The 21,864-nt window shown below is 43.6% G+C and overlaps 1 protein-coding gene across 1 annotated transcript in view; it reads left to right on the top strand.

Annotated features, from left to right (window-relative positions):
* Positions 1-21,864, top strand: part of LOC126336002 (agrin-like) — a 1,245,461-nt gene that overhangs the window by 1,022,670 nt on the left and 200,927 nt on the right. Inside the window, exons 12-13 of the mRNA XM_049999480.1 lie at positions 5,502-5,624; positions 21,224-21,361. Coding sequence (XP_049855437.1) covers positions 5,502-5,624; positions 21,224-21,361 — 261 coding nt within the window. The remainder of the gene's footprint in view (positions 1-5,501; positions 5,625-21,223; positions 21,362-21,864) is intronic.

Here is a 21,864-nt window from a genome sequence, read left to right as displayed (position 1 = left end):
CGGTTCAGTTGTTAGGCATTATGGTCCAGACCATGAACCTCTTCATGGAAATGATGAAGGAATTCAGGGAGGCCCAGAAGCAGAACACCCAGATCGTCGTTGCCCTTCAGGCAGCAGTCCAGCAGTCGCTCCCCTCTGCGACTTCTTCAAAAGTTACAATACCCCATCATGGATAGATGACCAAGTATCCAAGGCCTGACAATGTGTCTCTTTAACGCAGACTGCATTGTTAATCAATGAGCTCAGAGAACTCACGAAGGAGTTCTCGATCGACATATGCATGATGGGGGAAACCCACCTAAAACCGGGAATAAAAGTGACAGCCCTCAACTACGTTAGCTGCCATAAGGATAGGCCAACCCAAGGTGGAGGAGTGGCCATTTACATAAAATGAGGGATCCCCCACCACCAGGTATTCATACCAGCTACCAATAAAATCGAAGCAGTGGCGTGGAAGTATCCACTGCCACTGGACCCCTAACAATTGTTGCAATCTACCGACCCCCCACTAGACGAAATAGACGAGGGAGGCATAGCTGCTCTGGGGGTGACTTCAATGCCAAACACCCAGGTTGGAACTCTAGAGTAAACTCCAGAGCAGGCGCCAAACTGCAACGACTAGCGCGCGACCACCACTTCGAAACAGGTGGTCCCGTCGAGCCCACACACTTCCAAAAAATGGAGGTAAGCCCGACGTGTTAGACATAGCCCTCACCAGGAGGATCGTGGGGCTTGTGGCCGCAAGGACAGTCAACATAATGTCCTCCGAGCACAACCCAGTGATTCTAGAGATCGATGTGGGAGGATGGGTAGCACTTCCACGGTTCCACCTTGCAACCGGTGGAAGAGGCCGCTGGACCCCTCCCGCCCTCGCAAAGGGACGGACCGCCCTCGCAAATACATCTCCCGGAACATTTGCTAGCTCAAGTTCGACATACGAACAGAGTGCCAAAAGAGTGGAAGATCACCAGAAAACAGGCCACCAAGAGGCTACTCAATCGTCTACAGGTAGAGCTGAAGGTCACGCTCAATGACCACAGGAAACAGCAATGGCAAAACCGCCTCACAGCTCTCAAAGTAGATGATCACAAACTATGGCTAGCAACCAAGCAATTCACAAAAAGACGCTCTAGGATGCCACCACTGCAACGGCGAACAGGGTCTGGCCTACAGACATGTTGAAAAGGCCAACGCCCCCGCCGACTCCTTTGAGAAGCAGTTGCAAGCGGTAGAACCTCAGGATGAAGAACATGAAGAGGTAGTCCATCGACAACTGGCCGTCTTCCTCAGTGATGAGGAGGACCCAGAGGACGAACCCATACTCTTCGCCCCCTAGGACGTGGCAACAGTAGTTAGGTCCCTCCCCACAAAAAAGGCGCCAGGACACGACAGTGTCACCAATCAGTTATCAACCTCCTACCCTGGGCGATCACATACCTTGCGAACGTCTTCAACGAGATTACTCGTTCCCTCGAGTTCCCAGCTTTCTGGAAACACGCAGAAGTGGTCGCAATACACAAACTAGAGAAAGACCCTCTATTCCCGCAGCACTACAGGCCGATTAGCCTCTTTCCAACTCTCAGCAAGATCTATGAGCACCCCTGCTAAAACCTAAAACGAAACATATATCCAGAGAGCAACTTCTGCCAGATTTCCAATTCGGATTAAGGCAGAACAACTCTGCCCCACAACAGATCATGAGAGTGGTTGAAGCAGCCACAGAGGGCTTCAACCAAAGAGGCTGCTGCGGGATAGTGCTACCAGACGTAGCCAAAGCCTTCGACTCAGTATGGCATAGAGGGCTACTCTACAAGCTATACACACAACGGTTCCCCGGGAGCATAGTTAAGCAAATCAAAAGCTATCTCACGAATAGGACATTCTCTGTCACAGACTTCTACACACGAAATGCGAACAAGGACCTTGTCATCCGTAGGCTACAAAGGGTTTTAGATGGCTGGCGCATCTGAAAAGCCACAGGCTATGCCAATCACCCGGAGGCTCGGAAGACGCGGATCTCCTGAACGCACAACCCTCCCCCCTCCACCTACACCTAAACGGAACCCAACTACCCTGGCGCAGTACCGCGAAGTACCTTGGCGTAACCCTGCACTCTCGTCTTACCTGGAAACCCCACATAGACGAGGTCCATCCTATACCCAGTCCTCAACCAGCTCCCTTCCGTGCTCTGTGGGTGTGAATGAATATCAGGCCCTTATATGACCAGTAATGGAGTATGTATGCCTGTCTGGGGATACGTGACGAAGCATCACCTGGATAAACTCCAGAGGCTGCAGAACCACGCCCCCAGGAGGGCACTGCGTCTACCCCTCGGATTCCCTGTTGACGATCTGCACACCGCAGCAGAAATCCCACTACTAAAAGAGTGTTTCCAAGGTCTGCCAAGGACCTTCTATGAAGGAAACGTTCTCATCCACTCTCTAGGTCGGTGTGACATGTCCCGTGACAAGCACAAACGCCCAATGACGATCTTCGACGACTTAAGTCGAAGAGAAAATGCCTATATCCAATTCCTGATCCTCCTCCCTCCCCCATAATATCAATCATCACTCCAACCCCGGGCAAGTACCAGACACACACAGAACAATCATCACATGACGCAGACACCTAAAGATCACAGAAATAAGCACATGCACAAGTACAAAGTGGAGTAAAAGCCGCAAGGCTACAAACTCACCCACGCATTTCCCCAAAGAGGGAAAAGTATTAGATGATAGTGAGTGAGCAGCATCCCGACACTTCGCCTGAAGATGATGGATACGCATTCCATTGAAACATTGTTACTGAAAGACGACGCCACTCGACTGATAACACGTCAAGATTTCATAGCAGTGTCGTGTACTTCGTTTGGTCCCCTAAAACCGAACAAAAGAGTAATAGAAAACTTTCACATGGAGCGCTAGTAAAGATCGAATCCGAGCAAAAGGCTGAGCGGTCTTTGCGCTGTCATCTGCGCTATAAGAACCGCTGACAGCAATTGTATTTGACGTGCCACTTGATTCTGCGAGCACATCGTCCTGATTGGATAAATTCAATGCTAATTAAATCTGAAACGGCGCAAGGTATCAAATTTTTTTTCTAAACAATTATTTCTCAGCGCAATATACGCTGCAACACACCTACACATTTTTCAGACTGCCTATGACCAACCTGTACACAGAGACTGGACAAATATATAAAAACACCGAGTGAAATGGACTCTTGAACATAAATGCAGATGCTAGCCAAGCCTACGGGTTGCCCTGTTGTATTTCATCACGAACGACACCTTTGCCGTGTCCTCAAAACATTTCAGGTGCCAGTCGTGGTGAGAAAAGTGTTCTGTGTAGCTGTGAGTGCGTTACGTCGAAACTGAGTAAAGTCGAAAGCGGGCAAATTGGTGCTTCTCGTATCTCGGGCGTTCTCGTAACCAAGGCAGCGAAGTATTTGGTGGTTCAAGAGACAACGTATCGAAGAATTCTACCGCATACAGAGAAAGCTAAATCACAACACGGACGAAAGAGTCTATTGAGTGATCATGATCGACGGCGTTTGAAGAGGATTGTGACGAAACATAAGCGGGCAACAGCCGCAAAGGTCGCTGCAGAACTCCCGAATGCTGTCAGCACCAAAACACCACTAAGAGAGCTGCATCAGCAGCAACTGCAAGGCGAGCTGGAATTCCAAAACCACTCATTGGCGCCAGCCGTTGTGAGCGAGCGGTTCTAGACGCTTCAGTCCGGAACCGCGCGACTGCTACCGTCGCACGTTCGAATCCTGCCTCGGCCATGGATGTCTGTGATGTCCTTAGGTTAGTTAGGTTTAAGTAGTCCTAAGTTGTAGGGGACTGATGACCTCTGATGTTACGTCCCATAGTGCTCAGAGCCATTTGAACCATTTTTGAACCACTCATCGGTAATGCAAATGCCGTAACAGGAAAACGTGGAGCCTAAGCCATAGCACCCGCACAAGCAACAGAATTATGTCATTTTGTCGGATGAGTGTTTCACACTGTGTTTGCAACTTCTGTCCTAGTTTACGTCCCAGGAGTGAAACATGGCGGGTACGGTGATGACTTGCATACCCATATCATGGTAATCCATGGTTGCTTTAGAAGATCGCATTAGTGCCAAGGGTCATTTGCTTTTGATCAGCTCCACACCATGGTATCATATTTGTAACCCAGCGATGATGCAGAGTTCCAAAACGACACCTCTCACACAGCTCACATCGCCTGGGACTGGTTTTGTCAGGCCGAGGCCAATTATTGCAGCTCCCCTGGCCTCCAACGTCAGCAAATCTCAAAATTATTTAGTCATGGTGGTCTACTTTACAGAAAAGGGTACGTGGCCGCTATCCACCCTGATCATTTTTACCTGAACGAGCACCTATATTCAGGAAGAATGATATGAGATTCGACTGATAGCTACACAACACCTGCATTTATCCATTCGTGACAACGGGGTGCTGTTTTGAATCCCAACGATTTTCCTACAGCGTATCGGCCATGTAAATGTGTAGTGTTTCTGCTGTTTCCATATTTTTGCCCACCTCCTGGTGAATCATAACTCCGCAGACAAACTTTAAGAGGTGGTAATACGGAATAAAGAAGGAAAAAATGGGCTCTAAAATGCTCCCTTTAAGAGCCATGAGCCTTTTTTCATCATCGCTACTGTGAGAGACATCCCTTCTACTGAAAGTTCTTTGCTTTCCGTACTTTGAGAAGTGCTAGTACGGAGAAAAACAACAAAAAATGTCCAGTAAACATACGCTGTAAAGTGCCTATCTTAAGAGCTATGAGCACTTGTTCATCTTCGCTCTTGTGAATTTTATCTCCTCTACTAAATAAGAGATCATAGCTCTTAAGGAATGCATTTTAGAGTACATGCTTACTGAACACATTTTTCTTCTCCGGGTCCATACTATCCCGTCCCGTAATGTGAAAAGCAAAGAGCTTGCAGTAGAAGAAATTCTGAGAGACATCTCTTCTACTGAGAGCTCGATGCTTTCCACAATTTGACAGGTAGTAGTATGGACCAAAATAAGAATAAATGTTTAGTACAAATAGGCTGTAAGGCGCATACCTTAAAAACTACAAGCCCTTGTTGACATTCGCTGCCATGAAACATCTCCGCTATTAAACAAGGCTTCATAGCTCTTAAGGAAGGCATTTTAGAGTATATCATTACTGAACAGTTTTTTCTTGTTTGGTCCATATTGTCTCCTCCAAAAATACGGAAAGAAAAGAGTTTGCGTGGACGAGATGCGTCTCACAGTATCGAAGACGAACAAGTAGACATAGCTCTTAAGATATGAATTTTAGATCCAATATTTACTAAACATTTTTTCTTGCTTTCGTCCATAGCGCCATCTTTGAATGTTTGTCGGTAGAGTCCTGGTTCGCCCCGTATGTCTGAATAAATACCTTAATGTTTCACTAAGCAAGCTACTATCCTTCCTCAGTGTCCCGGCGACGTTTAATAGTTGTCGCGATGTTGCAGACGTGACAGCGGCACTGAGGGGCTGTGAGGACGAGTTCTTCGGCTGCTGCCCAGACGGGAAGACAGCGGCCCAGGGACCGGACTACGCCGGCTGCCCTTCGCTCTGCGGCTGCAACAAGCTCGGTAAGAGACGGCCCCTGCGGCGTCACGAGCACCCAGCTCGCTGCGTAGGAAAACCATGGACGAGGGCCAGAGCCTGCAACAAGCATCACTCTTAGCTTCAAATGCGCATGTGTTTTGTGTGTCCACATCTCTTTTTTTTTTGTTTTTAATCATGTCTTCCGACTAATTTGTTGCGGTCTGCCACGAATTCCTCTCCCGTATCAACCTCTTCACGTCTGCGTAGCAATTGCAACTTACGTCCTCAATTATTTGCTGGATGTATTCGGATCTGAGATTTCCTCTACAGATTTTAACCTCTACAGCTCCCTCTAGTACCATGGAAGTTATTCCCCGGTATCTTAACAGAAGTCGTCCCACCTTCTCCCTTCTTCTTGTCAGTAATTTCCGTATATTCCTTTCCTCACCGATTCACCGGATAATCTCCTCATTCCTTACCTTATAAGTCCACTTAATTTTCAAAATTCTTCTGTAGCACCACATCTCAAATGCTTCTATTCTCTTCTTTTCCGGTTTTACCACATTCCATGTTTCACTACTATACAATTCTGTGCTCCAAATGTACACTTGACAGCAAACAAAGTGGGTCACGCCTGAATTCCAACGTGTAGGCTGCACCTGAATGTATGCAACCAATAGAGCATATCTGTGTTGCAAGTCGACACAACCCTCCGCGGTGCAGTTGTTGTAAGATATACAATGGGTACAGCTAGAGACTACTAGAGAACACCGGTCTTTATGGCATTCCGTCCAGATGTGATGTAACACCACGATAGTACAGAAGACATCAGACAGTCCTTAACGGTTATAAACTAAACTTAATTATGATAAGTGACATTTCAAACGTTACGGGACGCCTGCATCTCGTGGTCGTGCGGTAGCGTTCTCGCTTCCCACGCCCGGGTTCCCGGGTTCGATCCCCGGGGGTCAGGAATTTTCTCTGCCTCGAGATGGCTGGGTGTTGTGTGATGTCATTAGGTTAGTTAGGTTTAAGTAGTTCTAAGTTCTAGTCCCATCGTGCTCAGAGCCATTTGAACCATTTTTTATCGTTATGGGACAACTAATTTTTTCACATAAATCGTTCAGTAATCCTTAGGCACAATTAAATATTTGAGACAGTATATGGATTTATAAAGTTGCATGGAATTGGAAACAAGTTCTTTGCTGTCTAAAATGTTTACCCAACACATGCTGAACGTCGTTCAACGGGGAGTGGTTTCGCATCAACTTTATGTAATGCTAAGCAGTTAAAAGAAAACGTGATTAATGACGGCAAGTACTCTACGGAAATCCCGACATTAACAGCGAAACACAAGTAATATCATTGTTCACATTACTCATCAACAGTTACTTGTACGCAAAGTTGTACTTTAAATGACATGACCAACGTCTTCGTTCTGGATCCGGATGCAAACTCAGAACGCAAAGCCATTGTTAACCAAGCAAGGCTTTGTGCCTTATCGAGACTCGATCACTAGGTGGAAAGAGACGTCACATATTGACGTTTGCACCAGTATCAGTTATCAATTCTCAACCTGAACGTAAATGACGATAATGGTTGAACGAAACCAGAAACCCTAAGATGGCAATTACCTTCTTGGTAATTAACCTCGAAAGAAGTTTTATATTGTTGCATTGTCAAGGAACAAAGGATGCACATGTTTAAAATTAAAATGCCATCATGTAAAGCTGGTGACAAGGATGCGAACCCAGCATCTAACCGGATTGTTAACGAAGTATGTAAAATCAGAAGTTAAATATACCTTGTTCCTTGTAAATGACACCATATTAAACGTCGTTAGGGCTAATTCCCAGTAAGGTAACTGTTATAAAAGGATTCCCAGTTCATTACAAACATTTTCGTCATTTATTTTCGGGATCTGAATTCATAACTGATATTGGTGCAAACGTCTATACTTCATGTCTTTTTATGCCTAGTGATCGGGTCTCAATAAGGCACAAACAAAGCTTAGCTTAGTTAGCAATGGCTATAGGTGCTGGGTTTGAATCCGGGTCCAGAACGACAACGTTGGTCATGTCATTTAATGTTCAAATTTGTGTACACGTAGCTGTTGATGTGTTACGAGAACAATGATATTACTGGTGATTCGATGTTAATGTTGAGATTTCCGTAGACTGTTTGATGCCGTTAATCGCGTCCTTTTACTGGTTCGTCCAATATCCAGTTTCCAGAGTCACTCGCCGTTGAGTTACGTTCATCACGTAGATAGAAAACCTTTTCGAGAGCTAAAAACTTTTTTTCCAATTGCCGTACAGCTTTGTAACTCCATATATTGTCTCAAGTATTTAATTTTGACTAAGGATTACTGTACGATATATGTAAAATATTCAGCTTTCTCAGAACTTTTGGAATGTCACTGGCTGTAATTAAGGTTAGTTTATGAGTGTTATGGGGTCTCATCGCTAAGAACGTGTTTTCTAATATGTTTTGTATGACGATATTAGTTGACGCTTAGACTGACTGCCATGAAGACCTTTGGTCTCTAGTAGTCTCTTGCGGTACCCATTGTGTGTAGTCAAACGACTGTAGCCCGCGGTGTTTTGGTGTTTAGAGGACCTTTAACACAGCTACGTTATGTTGGTTGTATTCGGCAGTGACCCACTTTTTTTGATGTCAAGTGTACATTCTAAGAAATTTCTTCCTCAAGTTAAGGCCTCTTGGCCAGGAATGCCCTAATGTTAATTTTCTTTGATGCCCTCCTTGCTTTGTACATCCTGGGTTATTTTGCTGCCTAGGTTAGCAGTATTCTTTAACTTCATCTACTTCGTGATTCCTATTCTGATGTTAATTTTCTCACTGTTCTCATTTCTGATATTTCTCATTACTTTTGTCTTCCTTCGATCCATAGTCTGTACTCATAAGAGAGTCCATTTCATTCAGCAGATCACGTAAATCTTCTTCACTTTCACTCAGGATATCAATGTCATCAGCGAATCGTATCACTGATAGGGACAAAGTAAGCAAACACGTGTCTCGACTTATCCGTTGATACTCGACCATTTCTGAAAAAATGGCGGTCAAAGTGTCTGAGCTATTGTGTCTTTTACCACGCGATATCGGCAGATGAAATGGTGGCACAGCGCCCTGTGTTAACTTTGCGCCCTGTGTTCGAAACCTGAGTACGACTTTTATTTTTGTTTTTCAGTTATACACCCAGGTGTGTAGACGATTACAATTCGAGCGTTTATATGCGTGCTGATATAACTTTGTTCTCATTTGTCTACTAATTGCATGTCAGAAGAATGAATTAAAAAAGAAAACGAGAAAGTTATTTGAAATTGTTTTCGGTGAAACACCAGTAGTGTATCTTGATTCACAATCAAGCGTTAGTTTTTGGAAAAGTCATCGATAGGCATGGTCTGCCGTGAAATTATTGCCATCCCGCGAAATATTCACCACTGTTACGACATTTCTCAAATGGTTCAGATGGCTCTGAGCACTATGGGACTTAATATCTGAGGTCATCAGTCCCTTAAACTTAGAACTACTTAAACCTTAAACCTAACTATCCTAAGGACATCACACACATCCATGCCCGAGGCAGGATTCGAACCTGCGACCGTAGCGGTCGCGCGGTTCCAGGCTGAAGCGCCTACAACCGCTCGGCCACAACGGCCGGCTGCGACATTTCTGTCACGAGTGAGATTTATACGGTGAAATCGAAGAAATGTCACTGTGGAAAAACGTACCCTTGCGTGATGCTCGTGGTGCTCGGAATATCTGGCTTCGAATGTGTCTACGATTGGTATGATCTAAGGGAATGCACCAAATTTTCCTGAAGAATAAGCATACACTGATGTGTCTACGCACAGGTCATGTAATTCTTGTAAACCATGGACCGCTGATTTGCTTACGCGGTGATGGCGCCCGATAGCTGGCCAGATGGGTTCCACAGGATTAACGTCAGTCGAATTTGGTCGCCAAGACATCAACGTGAGTTCAATACAATGCTCCTCAAACCACTGTAGCACGGTTCTGACTCCGAGACATAGACGCTTATATTACTGAAAGATGATATCGCCGTCGGGGAAAACATCAAGCTTGAAGGGATGCAGGTGGTTCGCAGCTGTCGGCGTGTCCTCGATTACTGTCCTCCATTACTATCAGACGTCCTACGCAATGTATCCCATAGCATAATGCTGCTCCCACCAGCCTACGTGCGTGGCCCGCTGCATGTTTCGAGGCGCTCTTCCCCTCGATGACGACATTTGTGGAGTCATGATAGAAATCTGCCAAGGACAGTACCTCTACTTACGGCATGTATCGGTTAGAAAAATGCACCGATGGTGACTGATATCAGTCTAAATCGATTTTCAACAAGATAAATAAATTATGTTTCCGCGACTGGTTGCCACATTCGTTATAAATTTGTCGTTTGTCGTGTTCTGCTCGTTAGCGGCACGCCACAAAAAACATCAAGAGAGCTTATGTCTGGTGAACGTGGTGGCCATGACATTGCTCCGTCTTTACCGATCCATCTGAACGGAAAGGTTTCATTCAGGAACCGGCGAACAAATGAACCCAAGCTGTCGAGGTGCGCCATATTGCTGAAACACCACCCATGGCTGAATTTCCTGTAACTGAACTTCAACGTAAACTTCCAGGTTAACTGTTGCCTTACTTGTAGGCTCAGAGAGAAAGAACGGTGCAATAAGTGTGTTGTGCATTACGCCACACCACACATTCACTTCTTGTCTTATCACCAACAATCCTGGTGCCTTTAAACTTTTCATACCATTCTCTGATGCTCTTTACGTCTGGTGGATCTCTACCATACACTGTCGTTGAATTGCAAAAGGCGACCGAGTTTCTTGATGCCACAGAACACACTGCGCTTTTCACTGCATAGCCTACATCATGACAGCAGCCCTGTTAAATTATGCTACCTACTGAGATGGATAGAGAGAGAGAGAGAGAGAGAGAGAGAGAGAGAGAGAGAGAGAGAGAGAAGAAACCGGAGGCTGTCAGAGTCCATGTAGAGGCGTATCCGTGAGTTGAGCTATCATTTACAACAAACTGCGTATCAGTATTTAGTACACTTCATTACAAATAAGTTACTGTAAATATGGAAAGACTTTATGCTCACCCCGTACATACAGGTTAACTGCCAAAGACGAAACACTCCTCTGTTTTCTGTACGTTTAGAGATATTGAAACGAAGTTTACGGTAAATGATATTATGCAGAGCGCAAAACATTTTGGTACACATTTAATCTTCTTAATGCTTATATCAGCCGAGATACAGTACAGCAGAGAACCTCGAAATTTTTGTTACGTGTTTAACCCTCTTAATGCTTGTATCAGCAGAGGTCAGATACAACAACGATTTTTTTAATGCAACGATATACCTTTTTAGGGGCCCTTACCTCAATCTGTAAGAATAGAACCGTTATAGAACCGCTTTGTTCTCCATCTGTCTGTCTGTCTGTTTGTCTGTCCGTTCGTTAAAAACCCTTTCTCTCTGAAAGAAGATGGCGTATCAAGTTCAAACTTACGTCACATACTAGTCAAAAGACAAGGCCATTTCTGTCACATATTTTGAGACCCGAAACGTCACTCATCAAAACCTATTTGGTACATCCCATTAACCTAGAATCATAAACTTGGTACCAAGTAATGTTTCACAGTACAAGTAAAGGGATGAATCTGAAAATGTTCATTTGTAATTATATCACACGAAAAAAAATATTTCTTTTGTCATTTGCTGTCCGACTTCAGACTTGGAATTAAAACATTCTCGAAAGTCTTGGAGTACCTGCGACCGAACCAGTACACGAAAGCTGTTGGACATACAAGTAAAGTTGAAACTTCCTGACAGATTAAAACTGTGTGCCGGACAGAGACTCGAACTCGGAAGTCTCCGCCATTGCATCAAGCCTTTCAACTGTTTGTTTCCGCAGAAAATGTTCACATAACAAATAGGTACACTGTCCATCGCCATTAATAAATTGCAATTAGATTAAATTTCAATTTCAAACATTTTTTTCGGAATTCTAGTATAAATAATCCACGAGAAACTGCAGTTTGAAAATTATAAAAAATGTTTCAAATGGCTCTAAACACTATGGGACTTAATATCTGAGTCCATCAGTCCCCTAGACTTAGAACTACTTAAACCTAGCTAACCTAAGGACATCACACATATCCATGCCCGAGGCAGGATTCGAACCAGCAACCGTAGCAGCAGTGCCTAGAACCGTAGCGGCCGGCGTCCACCTAACGCTGAGTAGGTGGATAGAGATGAATTACTTTTCCGACGCCCCTTCTAATAGTATAGAAGTTATCAAATACTTTTGTAACGCAATGCGTGGCGTCCGCTGGGTGGCGATAAAAGAATTCAGATGATTTTTACGGTAGCCCAATCCGAAAACCAACTTCCGCAACTCCTGAAACAAATATTCTTAAAGAGACACAGAAGAATACAACAATATATACTAACGTTACAAAAGCCATGGAATAGCGAAATTCGTATATACAGATTAAGGTATAAAAGGGCAGTACGTTGTTGGAGCCGCCAGTTACGGCCGCATGACAGGAATTAACAGACTGTGAACGCGGAATGGTAGTTTGAGCTGGACTCATCGTACATTCTATCTTGAAAATCGTTAGGGCATTCCATATTCTACAAGGTGAAGAGTGTGCCCAGAATACCAAATTTCAGTCTTTACCTCTCACGACGGACAACACAGTGGCCGACGGCCTTCACTTTACGAACGACAGCAGCGACGTTTGCCTGGAGTTGTCACTGCTAAAAGTCTAACAACGCTGCTTGAAATAACTGCTAAAATCAATGTGGGACGTACAACGAACGTATCCGTGACAGTGCGGTGAAATGAGGCGTTAATGGGCTACGGCACCAGACGACCGACGCGAGTGCCTTTGCTGACAGCACGACATCGCCTGCAGCGCCTCTGCTGGGTTCGTTACCATATCGGCTGGATCTCAAAGGACTGGAAAACCGTGGAGATCAGATGAGTCACGATTTCAGTTGCGATGGTAGAGTTCGAGTATGGCGCAGACCCCAGGAATCCATGGACCTAAGTTGTCAACAAGGCACTGTGCAGGCTGGTGCTCGCGCCATAATAATGTAGGCTGTGTTTACATGGAATGCTACTGAGGCAGAGTCTCTCAGTATTTCTGTAGAGGACTTTCAACGACTTACTGAGTCCATGCCTTGTCGAGATACTGCTCTACGCCAGGTAAAAGGAGGTCAGACACGATATTAGGAGGTCTCCCATGACGTTTGTCATCTTTATGTACATTTTATTCAATCAAAATTATGTTTAAAACTCCCTGACAATTGCTCATTATAATGCAAATATAAACAATAATCAACACACATCACCAGCTATCCACAACCTTTTAAGTTTCTATTTTATTCAGTTACTAGTTCCTTTGGGAGAGCTATAAAAATATTACGTAAGTTTGTTTCTTACAACAAGGTGTTGGTTCTTAATTTCCAAATCCATCTTATCAATATTGTTTAGTAAATTCACTTGATTATATAAAGGTAACTAAAAAATTAAAATGCTATAGGAAATTTTCACTAATACATAAATCTACACTATTTCTCTTTAATAGTAATTATCACACAGGAGAAAACAGGGGGAAACTGCGTGATTGTCCTTATAAACAAAAACTTCACTTATATAGTTCTTGGTGGTGAAGTTGGTAAATATAATGATTATGTTTAACTTCCAGGAATCAACTTTAATTCGACTTTACCTCCTTCAACAACATAGCCACACTTGAAACCAAATCGTGGTAGGAAGTTCCTCACATGCATTCGTTTCAAATTCCATTCTCCAACATCCGGATTCTTCTCTTGCTCTCGACAGGCCAAATTTCCTATAGATGTTTCGTTAATAACAAGCCAATAATTTTAATTTGTCGTCCGGTGCTGCCCGTCCATCGACAAAAACGGGAATTATCCACGTGAAGTATGAGTGTCTTATTCCGTTTACTGTTATATTTTCAAAAATCTTAGCTATAGCTATAATTGTCGACTAAAGTAGGACCAAGAGGTAATTCATTTTACCTTTGCAGCATAGGCCTAACATCTTACTGAATACAAAGACACAGCCTGGCTTTAAAGCCTGCTTTGCGGAGTTTACTACGAGTAGCAGAGTATACCCGCTTTCTGTTTAGTTTTAATAAATTTCTCGGATTTTTTGCGAAACATAACTGTTTAAAGTCATATTGACTGTTAATCGACCGTGATTGTTTCAAAAATGCGAAAACGCTTTACAAATACCTCTACCAGTCACAAAATTTGTTGACCGATTAAATTAGTTTATTAGCAAAATGATTTGAGGTTAGACCTCATCATCAGGCTGCAGTGGTGGCAAAAAAACATATTTAAGACAAGTGCAAATATATATCAAAGTTTCTTTGTATGGTCTTGGTATGTGCTGTGACCACGCTGTGTAGAAAGAACAGGAAAACCTACTAAGAGGCTATGTCACTCAGTATGACGGTCTGCTGTTCACATGAATTTTTTTTTAAATAGTCACTCACTTTGTTCTTATGGTGTGGGAGTCTTTTTCTGGTGTTCTGAGATACCTCTATTCCTATGGCTCTTTTGATCTTGATGTTGTTGTTCAAAAGCTTCTAAAGTATCTTGAAATACGTTGTCACAATCACAAACACATCGACACTGCAGGAAACAAGGTGACAGTCAAAACAAAGCTTCTTTAGATTTGACTATCGATATGTCGACCATGGCGTTGTCAGTCGCTTGTTATGTTTTCAGCACGCCTTGCTGTCACGTCGCTGAAGTTGGCTGATGAAATATATTAAAAAATGAGCAACTGTGGCAATTTCATAATAAAAATTATAGTGTGAAAGTTATATTTTAAGAATTACAAAGATACTGCTGGGACCTATAGTCGTACATAAACTTAATGTATTTTTTTATTTTAAGAGTATTTAACTGAAATACGTGAAGAAATTTGAATTCTTAAGCTACGTCATTTCACTTACGGTCTCGTTTTTAGCGTTCCGTGGCTCAATCGGTAAAACGAGAGACTTATATGATCGCTTCGTCGTCCGTCTGACCGGAACGGCTAGACGTATCACGTCGAAACTGAATCACATAATGAGGTCATTGGTCCCTTGGCGATGTAAAAGATTGAAGCTTCTAAGTCAATGCTGTCAAAAGATAGACCATTTATGTCATATTTTTTAACACTTGTAAACACAATCAGAACTTAGAGGGATCTTCCGCTGGCCTAGAATCGTGAAATTTGGCTAAGAGGAAGGTTTCACAATACAGCAAATGCAAAAATCCTAAAACTGTAAATTTGTAATTACGTCACACAAAAAAAAATTTATAGTAATTTCTTATCTTACTCTCGATCTTATCGTCCGTCTGTTAAGAACCCTTTTTCTTAGGAACGGGTAGACGTACTAAACTGCAATTCATGTCACATACTAAGGTCCATATTCTCTTGGCGGTGTAAAAAAATTGAAGCTTCTAAGACAACGCACTCGAAAGATAAGGCGATTTATTTCACATATTTTGATACACCCAGACTCACTAATCAAAAACTGTAGAGTACTTCCCACTGACCTAAAATCATGAATGTTGGAAAGAAGCTAGGTTTCGCAGTAGGAGTAGAGAAAAAATTTATTATTTGTAATTATATCACAGGAAAAAAAAGTTCTTTTGGCATTTGTTAACCGAAGTCGCTCTTTAAAACAATTAGTAGTTCTACATTCAGGCTGACTGGATCGCAATTGTAAGAGAGAGTCAAACATCAGACAAGAAATGACCTTATTGCTCATATGGCGCGTTTCGAAATTTACCCATTAGATGTCCAGGAGCGATTACTGCACGTAGGTATGATGTTTTAAGTGGTATGAGAAACAAACATTCACAGCCTTGACATAAATGGAATTTTAAGCATGTGTTTATGAACACGTTCTTTTGCTTTTGCTGACGTAATTTTGCAATGTAAGTGTGTATCTTGCAATTTAAGTGCTAACGCGGCGTTATTATGTAACAATTTTATATTTGTTTTCCAAATCCATTCAATTTTTGACGACCACCTTTCTTTCAAGGCCCTGACAGAAACAAAATAAAAACTTAAACAGTAGCTGACTGGTCAATCATCCTTAGATTCCAGGTCCTGTGCCCCTTCAGATACATGTAGACAAATGCGATTATACCAATTTTAAATTAAACTTCTTTTCATTATTACGCTTTTGTAAGTGCATTAAGTCACCTGCATCAAACTGCAGCGCTCTGTCAGTCTGCAGTTCCACTTCCGTAAAATATCACGAACTTCCGCACAAGACAGAAATCGGTTTCATGTTCGAAGCGGATACATGTTACCTTCGAAACTTAGTAATTTGTCCGGAAATACTAACTGTATTGTAAAGAGTGAAAGGCAGTTATATTCACCTTTTTTAGAACAAGTGAACTTGCAGCAGTTATTGCTACAGTTCTATTCAACAAAGTGAATTTGATATTGATCTCTCTATAATTATCATAGCTATGAAAAAAGACTATACGTCATTTAGTGACTACTTTTTCCCAACTGGGTTGGGTTAACACAGAATTACGATGTCTTAAAGCATGCAGGAAATATTTGAGATTAACAGCTTAGCTGAATTTTTTTTACGTAAACTTACTTAAAATTTGATGTTTTCACAGAAATGAAATTTAACCAGATCCCGTCAACTGCAGCCCACATGCAGATTTTAATCATCACTAGAATGAATATTTATTGTAGAACCTCATTTTTTAAAGGTGCACTGTTTTTGGATTCTGAAGGAGCTAGAGAATTAGTTTGGAAGGTAAGGCTGAAAATGCCTATTGCTAGCTTCAGTAAAAGCTAACACTCTGTCATGTCAAGAGTGATACCCGACTTTTAGCATTTCAGCAGTAATTTTAGTGATGGTGAAAGTAATACACTGTTCCATATCATCTGGTGTGCTCGACCTGTCCTTGCATGCATGTCTTTTAGCTCTCCCCAGAGGAAAAAATCCAAGATGTTCAAATCTGGTGAACGAGCCGGTTAATGTAGATAAGCGCTTCGTCCAATCTAATGATTTGGAAACAATTGGAGTAGACGAGATACAGTACGTCGTGGACTATATGCAAGACAACCATCCTAACTTCCCTAATAGTCTGCAGTGGAACGTCTTCTGCTGTGTGTTAATGGTCTCTTAGCAAGTTGAGATATTCTAGTGTTCCTTCTGTGAAAACAGGACATATGATCTGTTGCTTCAGTGCTAGACCACCGTGAACTCTATGTTACGCTTTATTTATTGAAACATCACTTCCATAGCACCTTAAATTTCGTACGTATCTCATGTGTATGAAGCTTTCACTCTTCTGAGGTACGCTGCTAACTTCCTACACAATTCTCCAGGCATTATGTTTTTCAGTTATATGTTTCCACATTTATACTATCTAATCTCGCCTCGGTATTATACATTGAAGAGCCAAAGAAACCGGTACACCTGCCTAATATCGTGTAGGGCCCCCGCGAGCTCGCAGAAGTGCCGCAACACGACGTGGCGTGGACTCGACTAATGTCTGAAGTAGTGCATGAGGGAACTGACTCTATATGACGAGACGGAGATCTCATCTGAACAGCACGTTGCAAGGCATCCCAGACATGCTCAATAATAAGATGTTCACTCTGCAGCGGAGTGTGCGCTGATATGGAACTTCCTGGCAGATTAAAACTGTGTGCCCGACCGAGACTCGAACTCGGGACCTTTGCCTTTCGCGGGCAAGTGCTCCACCATCTGAGCTACCGAAGCACGACTCACGCCCGCTCCTCACAGCTTTACTTCTGCCAGTATCTCGTCTCCTACCTTCCAAACTTTACAGAAGCTCTCCTGCGAACCTTGCAGAACTAGCACTCATGAAAGAAGGGATATTGCGAAGACATGGCTTAGCCACAGCCTGGGGGATGTTTCCAGAAGGAAACATCCCCCAGGCTGTGGCTAAGCCATGTCTCCTCAGGGACACAGGTGTAGTCGCACCTTAAGGAATATGTCGGGATACGTCCTTTAGAAAAGGCACTGCATCTTGTCCTCCTTATCCTACCCAATCCGAATGTATACCCGTCTCTAATGGCATTGTCATTCATTTCACTACTTTAAGAATGAAAATTCCCTCTAGGACTATAAGAATGTTTTTGGTAATTCGGAATCCTCTTGCTCGTATCCTCAGTAGGAAGCGACAGAGACTTCTTCGAAGGTTCCTGGGCTGAAGCTGATAAGCAGATTTTGTCGAGATGATTTTCAGTTTCCTGCAGGACACAATAAGGGATAGATGGAGGGATATTGTGATTTCCATCGTCGTCACCTGATCTGTTGGAAAATCGTCTTTGTACGCCTAACGAATATGTTCATGGCTAGTTGTGATTTTAGAAATCGTAAGCTTCTGATTGCCTGTACTAGCCATTATTATACTGAACCGTTGCTGTAGCCATGGTACCAGGTCACTTTCGGGTTCAGCGTACTGGAGCAGGAGGTGAAGTAGCTAAGGATGCCTGCGTGGTAAATGTAATTTCACAAAGTGCTGTCCCACACAAGGAGTTACCTCGTTGTTGCAACAATGAACCATGAGTCTATGTGAGGTAGATTGGCTAGGATTGAGAAACTGCCGTCAGTGAAATAAAAAATGGTGCTGTGTAGATTCCTCTGTCCGGTCGCTGAGCCGGAATGAAGGATTTGTAACACACGTCCGGATAGGCACTGTCCTCTGACACATGGATTTCTCTTCTGGTTAGAGGGCCTGCCAGTGTGCAGTGCTTGTAGAGCACTGACATCTCCACACCATGATTTACATAACGTTTCATATCTAGATATGAAAGCTGCAACACGTTAAAAGCTGATCTGTCGTTTTCAGGGTGTCTGGCGAATTATAACTTTATCCCGCTAACCGCCAGTCACAGTTCTCTGTCATGTTAATTTAGCTATTGTGTTACAATCTGTGTACTTTAACGATGGAATTTGCACAATGACTACCTGAAGTGAGTCTTTTGTATTTTGTGCGTCTGTGAGCGCAAGTGAGTGAAAATGGAGAAGAGTGTATCTGAGTTTTGTTTCAAATTTTACCACTAAAAACATAATTTTAAACATTGTATGACATTTGTCTCAAAGCACTTTAGTAATGGCGCTGGCGACCTTGGTATAGAATGCTATATACATACAAAAAATGGAAATGAGCGTATGGCGTCGTTGGCCGAGAGGCCCCTATTCGGGGAAGTTCGGCCGCCAAGTGCAAGTCTTATTTCAGTTGACGCCACGTTGGGCGACTTGCGCGCCGGTGATGAGGATGAAATGATGACAACACTAGTCCCTTAGCGGAGAAAATCTCCAACCCAGCCAGGAATCGAACCCGTGCCCGCTTGCACGTTACCACCCGGCTAAGCAGGCGGACTCTATACCTACAACCCACCAACGAACGACTCATGCAACGCCATGTTGTTTGCCTGACGGCGCTATACTTGGCTACATAGTTCCCTGAGATATTCAGACTGATATTATTGTGTGTCAGTTTTCATCTAGCGTAGAAGAGTTATTCATGTCGACAGTAGTGGAACTTGCCCGTAGTGACCATATTGTTTGTTTTTGAGGTAGGGCGGCTACTACCTTCATATTACTGATAAATAACTGTTTGCTGTCGAACACTAATTGCATACTACGGAGGCACTTTTATTTCTCTAAGGGAAATCTTGTTTGATAGAAGGCACACTACAGTCGTACAAGGATGGCAAGTATAAAATTGGCTCGGATTCGGAACCCAACTTACATTATTCGCACCAGGAGCAGATGTTTCCTACACTTTAAGACCGACAACCCAACTGATTTCATCCGCACTTGCGGAGGATGATGAACGTCGGGTTGCCTATCTTAAGGTGCGCGAAATACACCGACGGGAAAAAATCGCAACGCCAAGAAAGAGTTGTGCGACGTAAAAGAAAGTTGGTTGCCGCGTTTCTACATCTGAGAGATGATTATTCAGTTTGGTGCCAGTCGCGTAAGGGTTGCGCTGGTAGCGCCATGGGGATGCAAACCAGGTTTGTTTTAAATACACGCAGTAATGGTCGCGAGCTTTAGCTACCTTTGAGAGTGGTCGTGCCACGTTGCAGTTAGTCAAGAATGGCTTTAAGCGACAAACACGCCATTATCAGCACCTCACTGAGTTTGAACAAGGTCGCGTAACGTGGCTACGAGAAGCTGTATGTTCCTTCAGAAATAATTGGCAGGAATGTAACTACTGGACATGATTGCTGACAGTGGTGATCACGAGACTGTACGGTCGCAAGAACACCGACTCCGGAAGGCCACATAGCACTACCGAGAGAAAAGACCATAGTGTTCGACGTATGACTCTGGCGTATCGTGCTGCATCTGCAGTAGCAATTGAGCAACAGCGACACAGCGAACTGTTGCAAATCGTTAACTTCAAGGACAACTCCGAGCCAGGTTCTCCGCAGCATGCAATCCACTGAGCACAAATCACCATCATTTGCGACTTCAGATGGTGTCAAGCAGGAATTCATTGGATGGCTGTGTAAAGGTCTGTTGTGTTTTCTGATGAAAGTCGGTTCTGCCTCGGTGCCAGTGGTGGTCGTGCGATAGTTAGGAGGGCCTGCACCCAACCCGTCTGTGGCCTTGACACACTGTACCTGCTGCTTGGGGTATGGTCTTGGGTATGTCTTCATATGACAACAGGAGAACTCTCGTTGTTGTCCCCCTCTTTCTGACTACAAAGCTGTATGACAGTCTTGTGATTCGACCTGCTGTGCTACCATTCATGAATGGTATTCCAAGGGCTGTTTTCCAGCAGGATAACGCTCGTCCACACACTGCTGTTGTAACCCAACATGCACTACAGAATGTTGACATGTTGCCTTGGCCTGCTCCATCACTCGTCCACATACTGCTGTTGTAACCCAACATGCTCTACAGAATTTTGACATGTTGCCTTGGCCTGCTCCATCACCGGATCTGTCTCCAGCCGAGCGCATATAGGACATCATCGACCGCCAACTCCATCGTCATACACAAACAGCACTAACCAACAGTGCCTGTACTGACTGACCAAGTGCAACAGGCTAGGAACTAAATCCCACAAAATGATATCTGTCGCCTGTACAACACAATGCATGCGTGGTTTAATGCTTCCATTCAACATTCTGGCAATTACACCCATTATTAATGTACCAGCATTTCACGTTTGCAACGGCTTGTGTCGCACTTACATTAACCTTTGATCTTGCAATGATAGTCACTCAAATATGTTACCTAGACAAATGTATTCCCTAAATTTGATTACTCTAAATTATTTTTGATGTTACGAGTGTTTTTTTTTTTTTTTTTTTTTGGCGTCAGTTTATTTTTCCGAGCTGGTTTTACTTTGCCCATCTCTTATAAGAAGACGAAACTGTCTTCTGTTTCGAAGGATAACGATGCTATCATAACACAGTCTCTGCGTCTCTGAAGTCCTTGATGTCAGTGCATTGCGCTATCAACCTCCTCTCTTAAATGTTTTGCTGGCAGCGTGTCGGCTATGTAAGGAAGTATGACGTGCTGTACATGTGGCCGCCAGGTTCGGTGTCGGACGTGTGTGACGCCGAGACGGGCGCCTGCAGCTGCAGACCCGGCGTGGGAGGCGACAAGTGCGACCGCTGCCTGCACGGCTACTGGGGACTGCCCAAGATCTCGGAGGGACACGACGGCTGCATCGGTAAGTACCCACACACAGCGAGCCACTTCTGGTCCAAAGGCCTTCACTGGCATCCACAGCAGTAGTCTTGGACACCCGCATACGTTAACGCATCTACATTTATAGTCCGCAAGCCAACGTATGGGTACTTTGGGTACCACGGTCATCTTCTTCCTCCTCCTCCCTTCCCCCCCCCCCCCCCTTTCCTGAGAACACTGTCACAAAGACACTTCCCTTTTCCTAATATGAATGTTAGAGACGACGTGTCAACATTCACTCATTGGCGATGCACCTATCATTACTATCCACCGTTTGTATATGTGTGGCAAAATGTGCACTGTAACAGCATTTGAGTACTGATTAACGTTTCTATTTACATAACCAGCTAAGATTTTCAGTTTGGGATTTTTTATTTAACTAGGGCGACTTAGTTCTAAAAAATACGACGATGTGTAATGAGTGTTGCACTCTGAACGACATATTAGATTGATCTGAAGATGGCACGGTAAGGAGCTGAAACATGT

The sequence above is a fragment of the Schistocerca gregaria genome, chromosome 2 (genome assembly GCF_023897955.1).
Source record: "Schistocerca gregaria isolate iqSchGreg1 chromosome 2, iqSchGreg1.2, whole genome shotgun sequence".
Lineage (NCBI taxonomy): Eukaryota > Metazoa > Arthropoda > Insecta > Orthoptera > Acrididae > Schistocerca > Schistocerca gregaria.
Note: the sequence above shows the minus strand (reverse complement) of the source record. Positions and strands in the feature narration are given on the sequence as shown.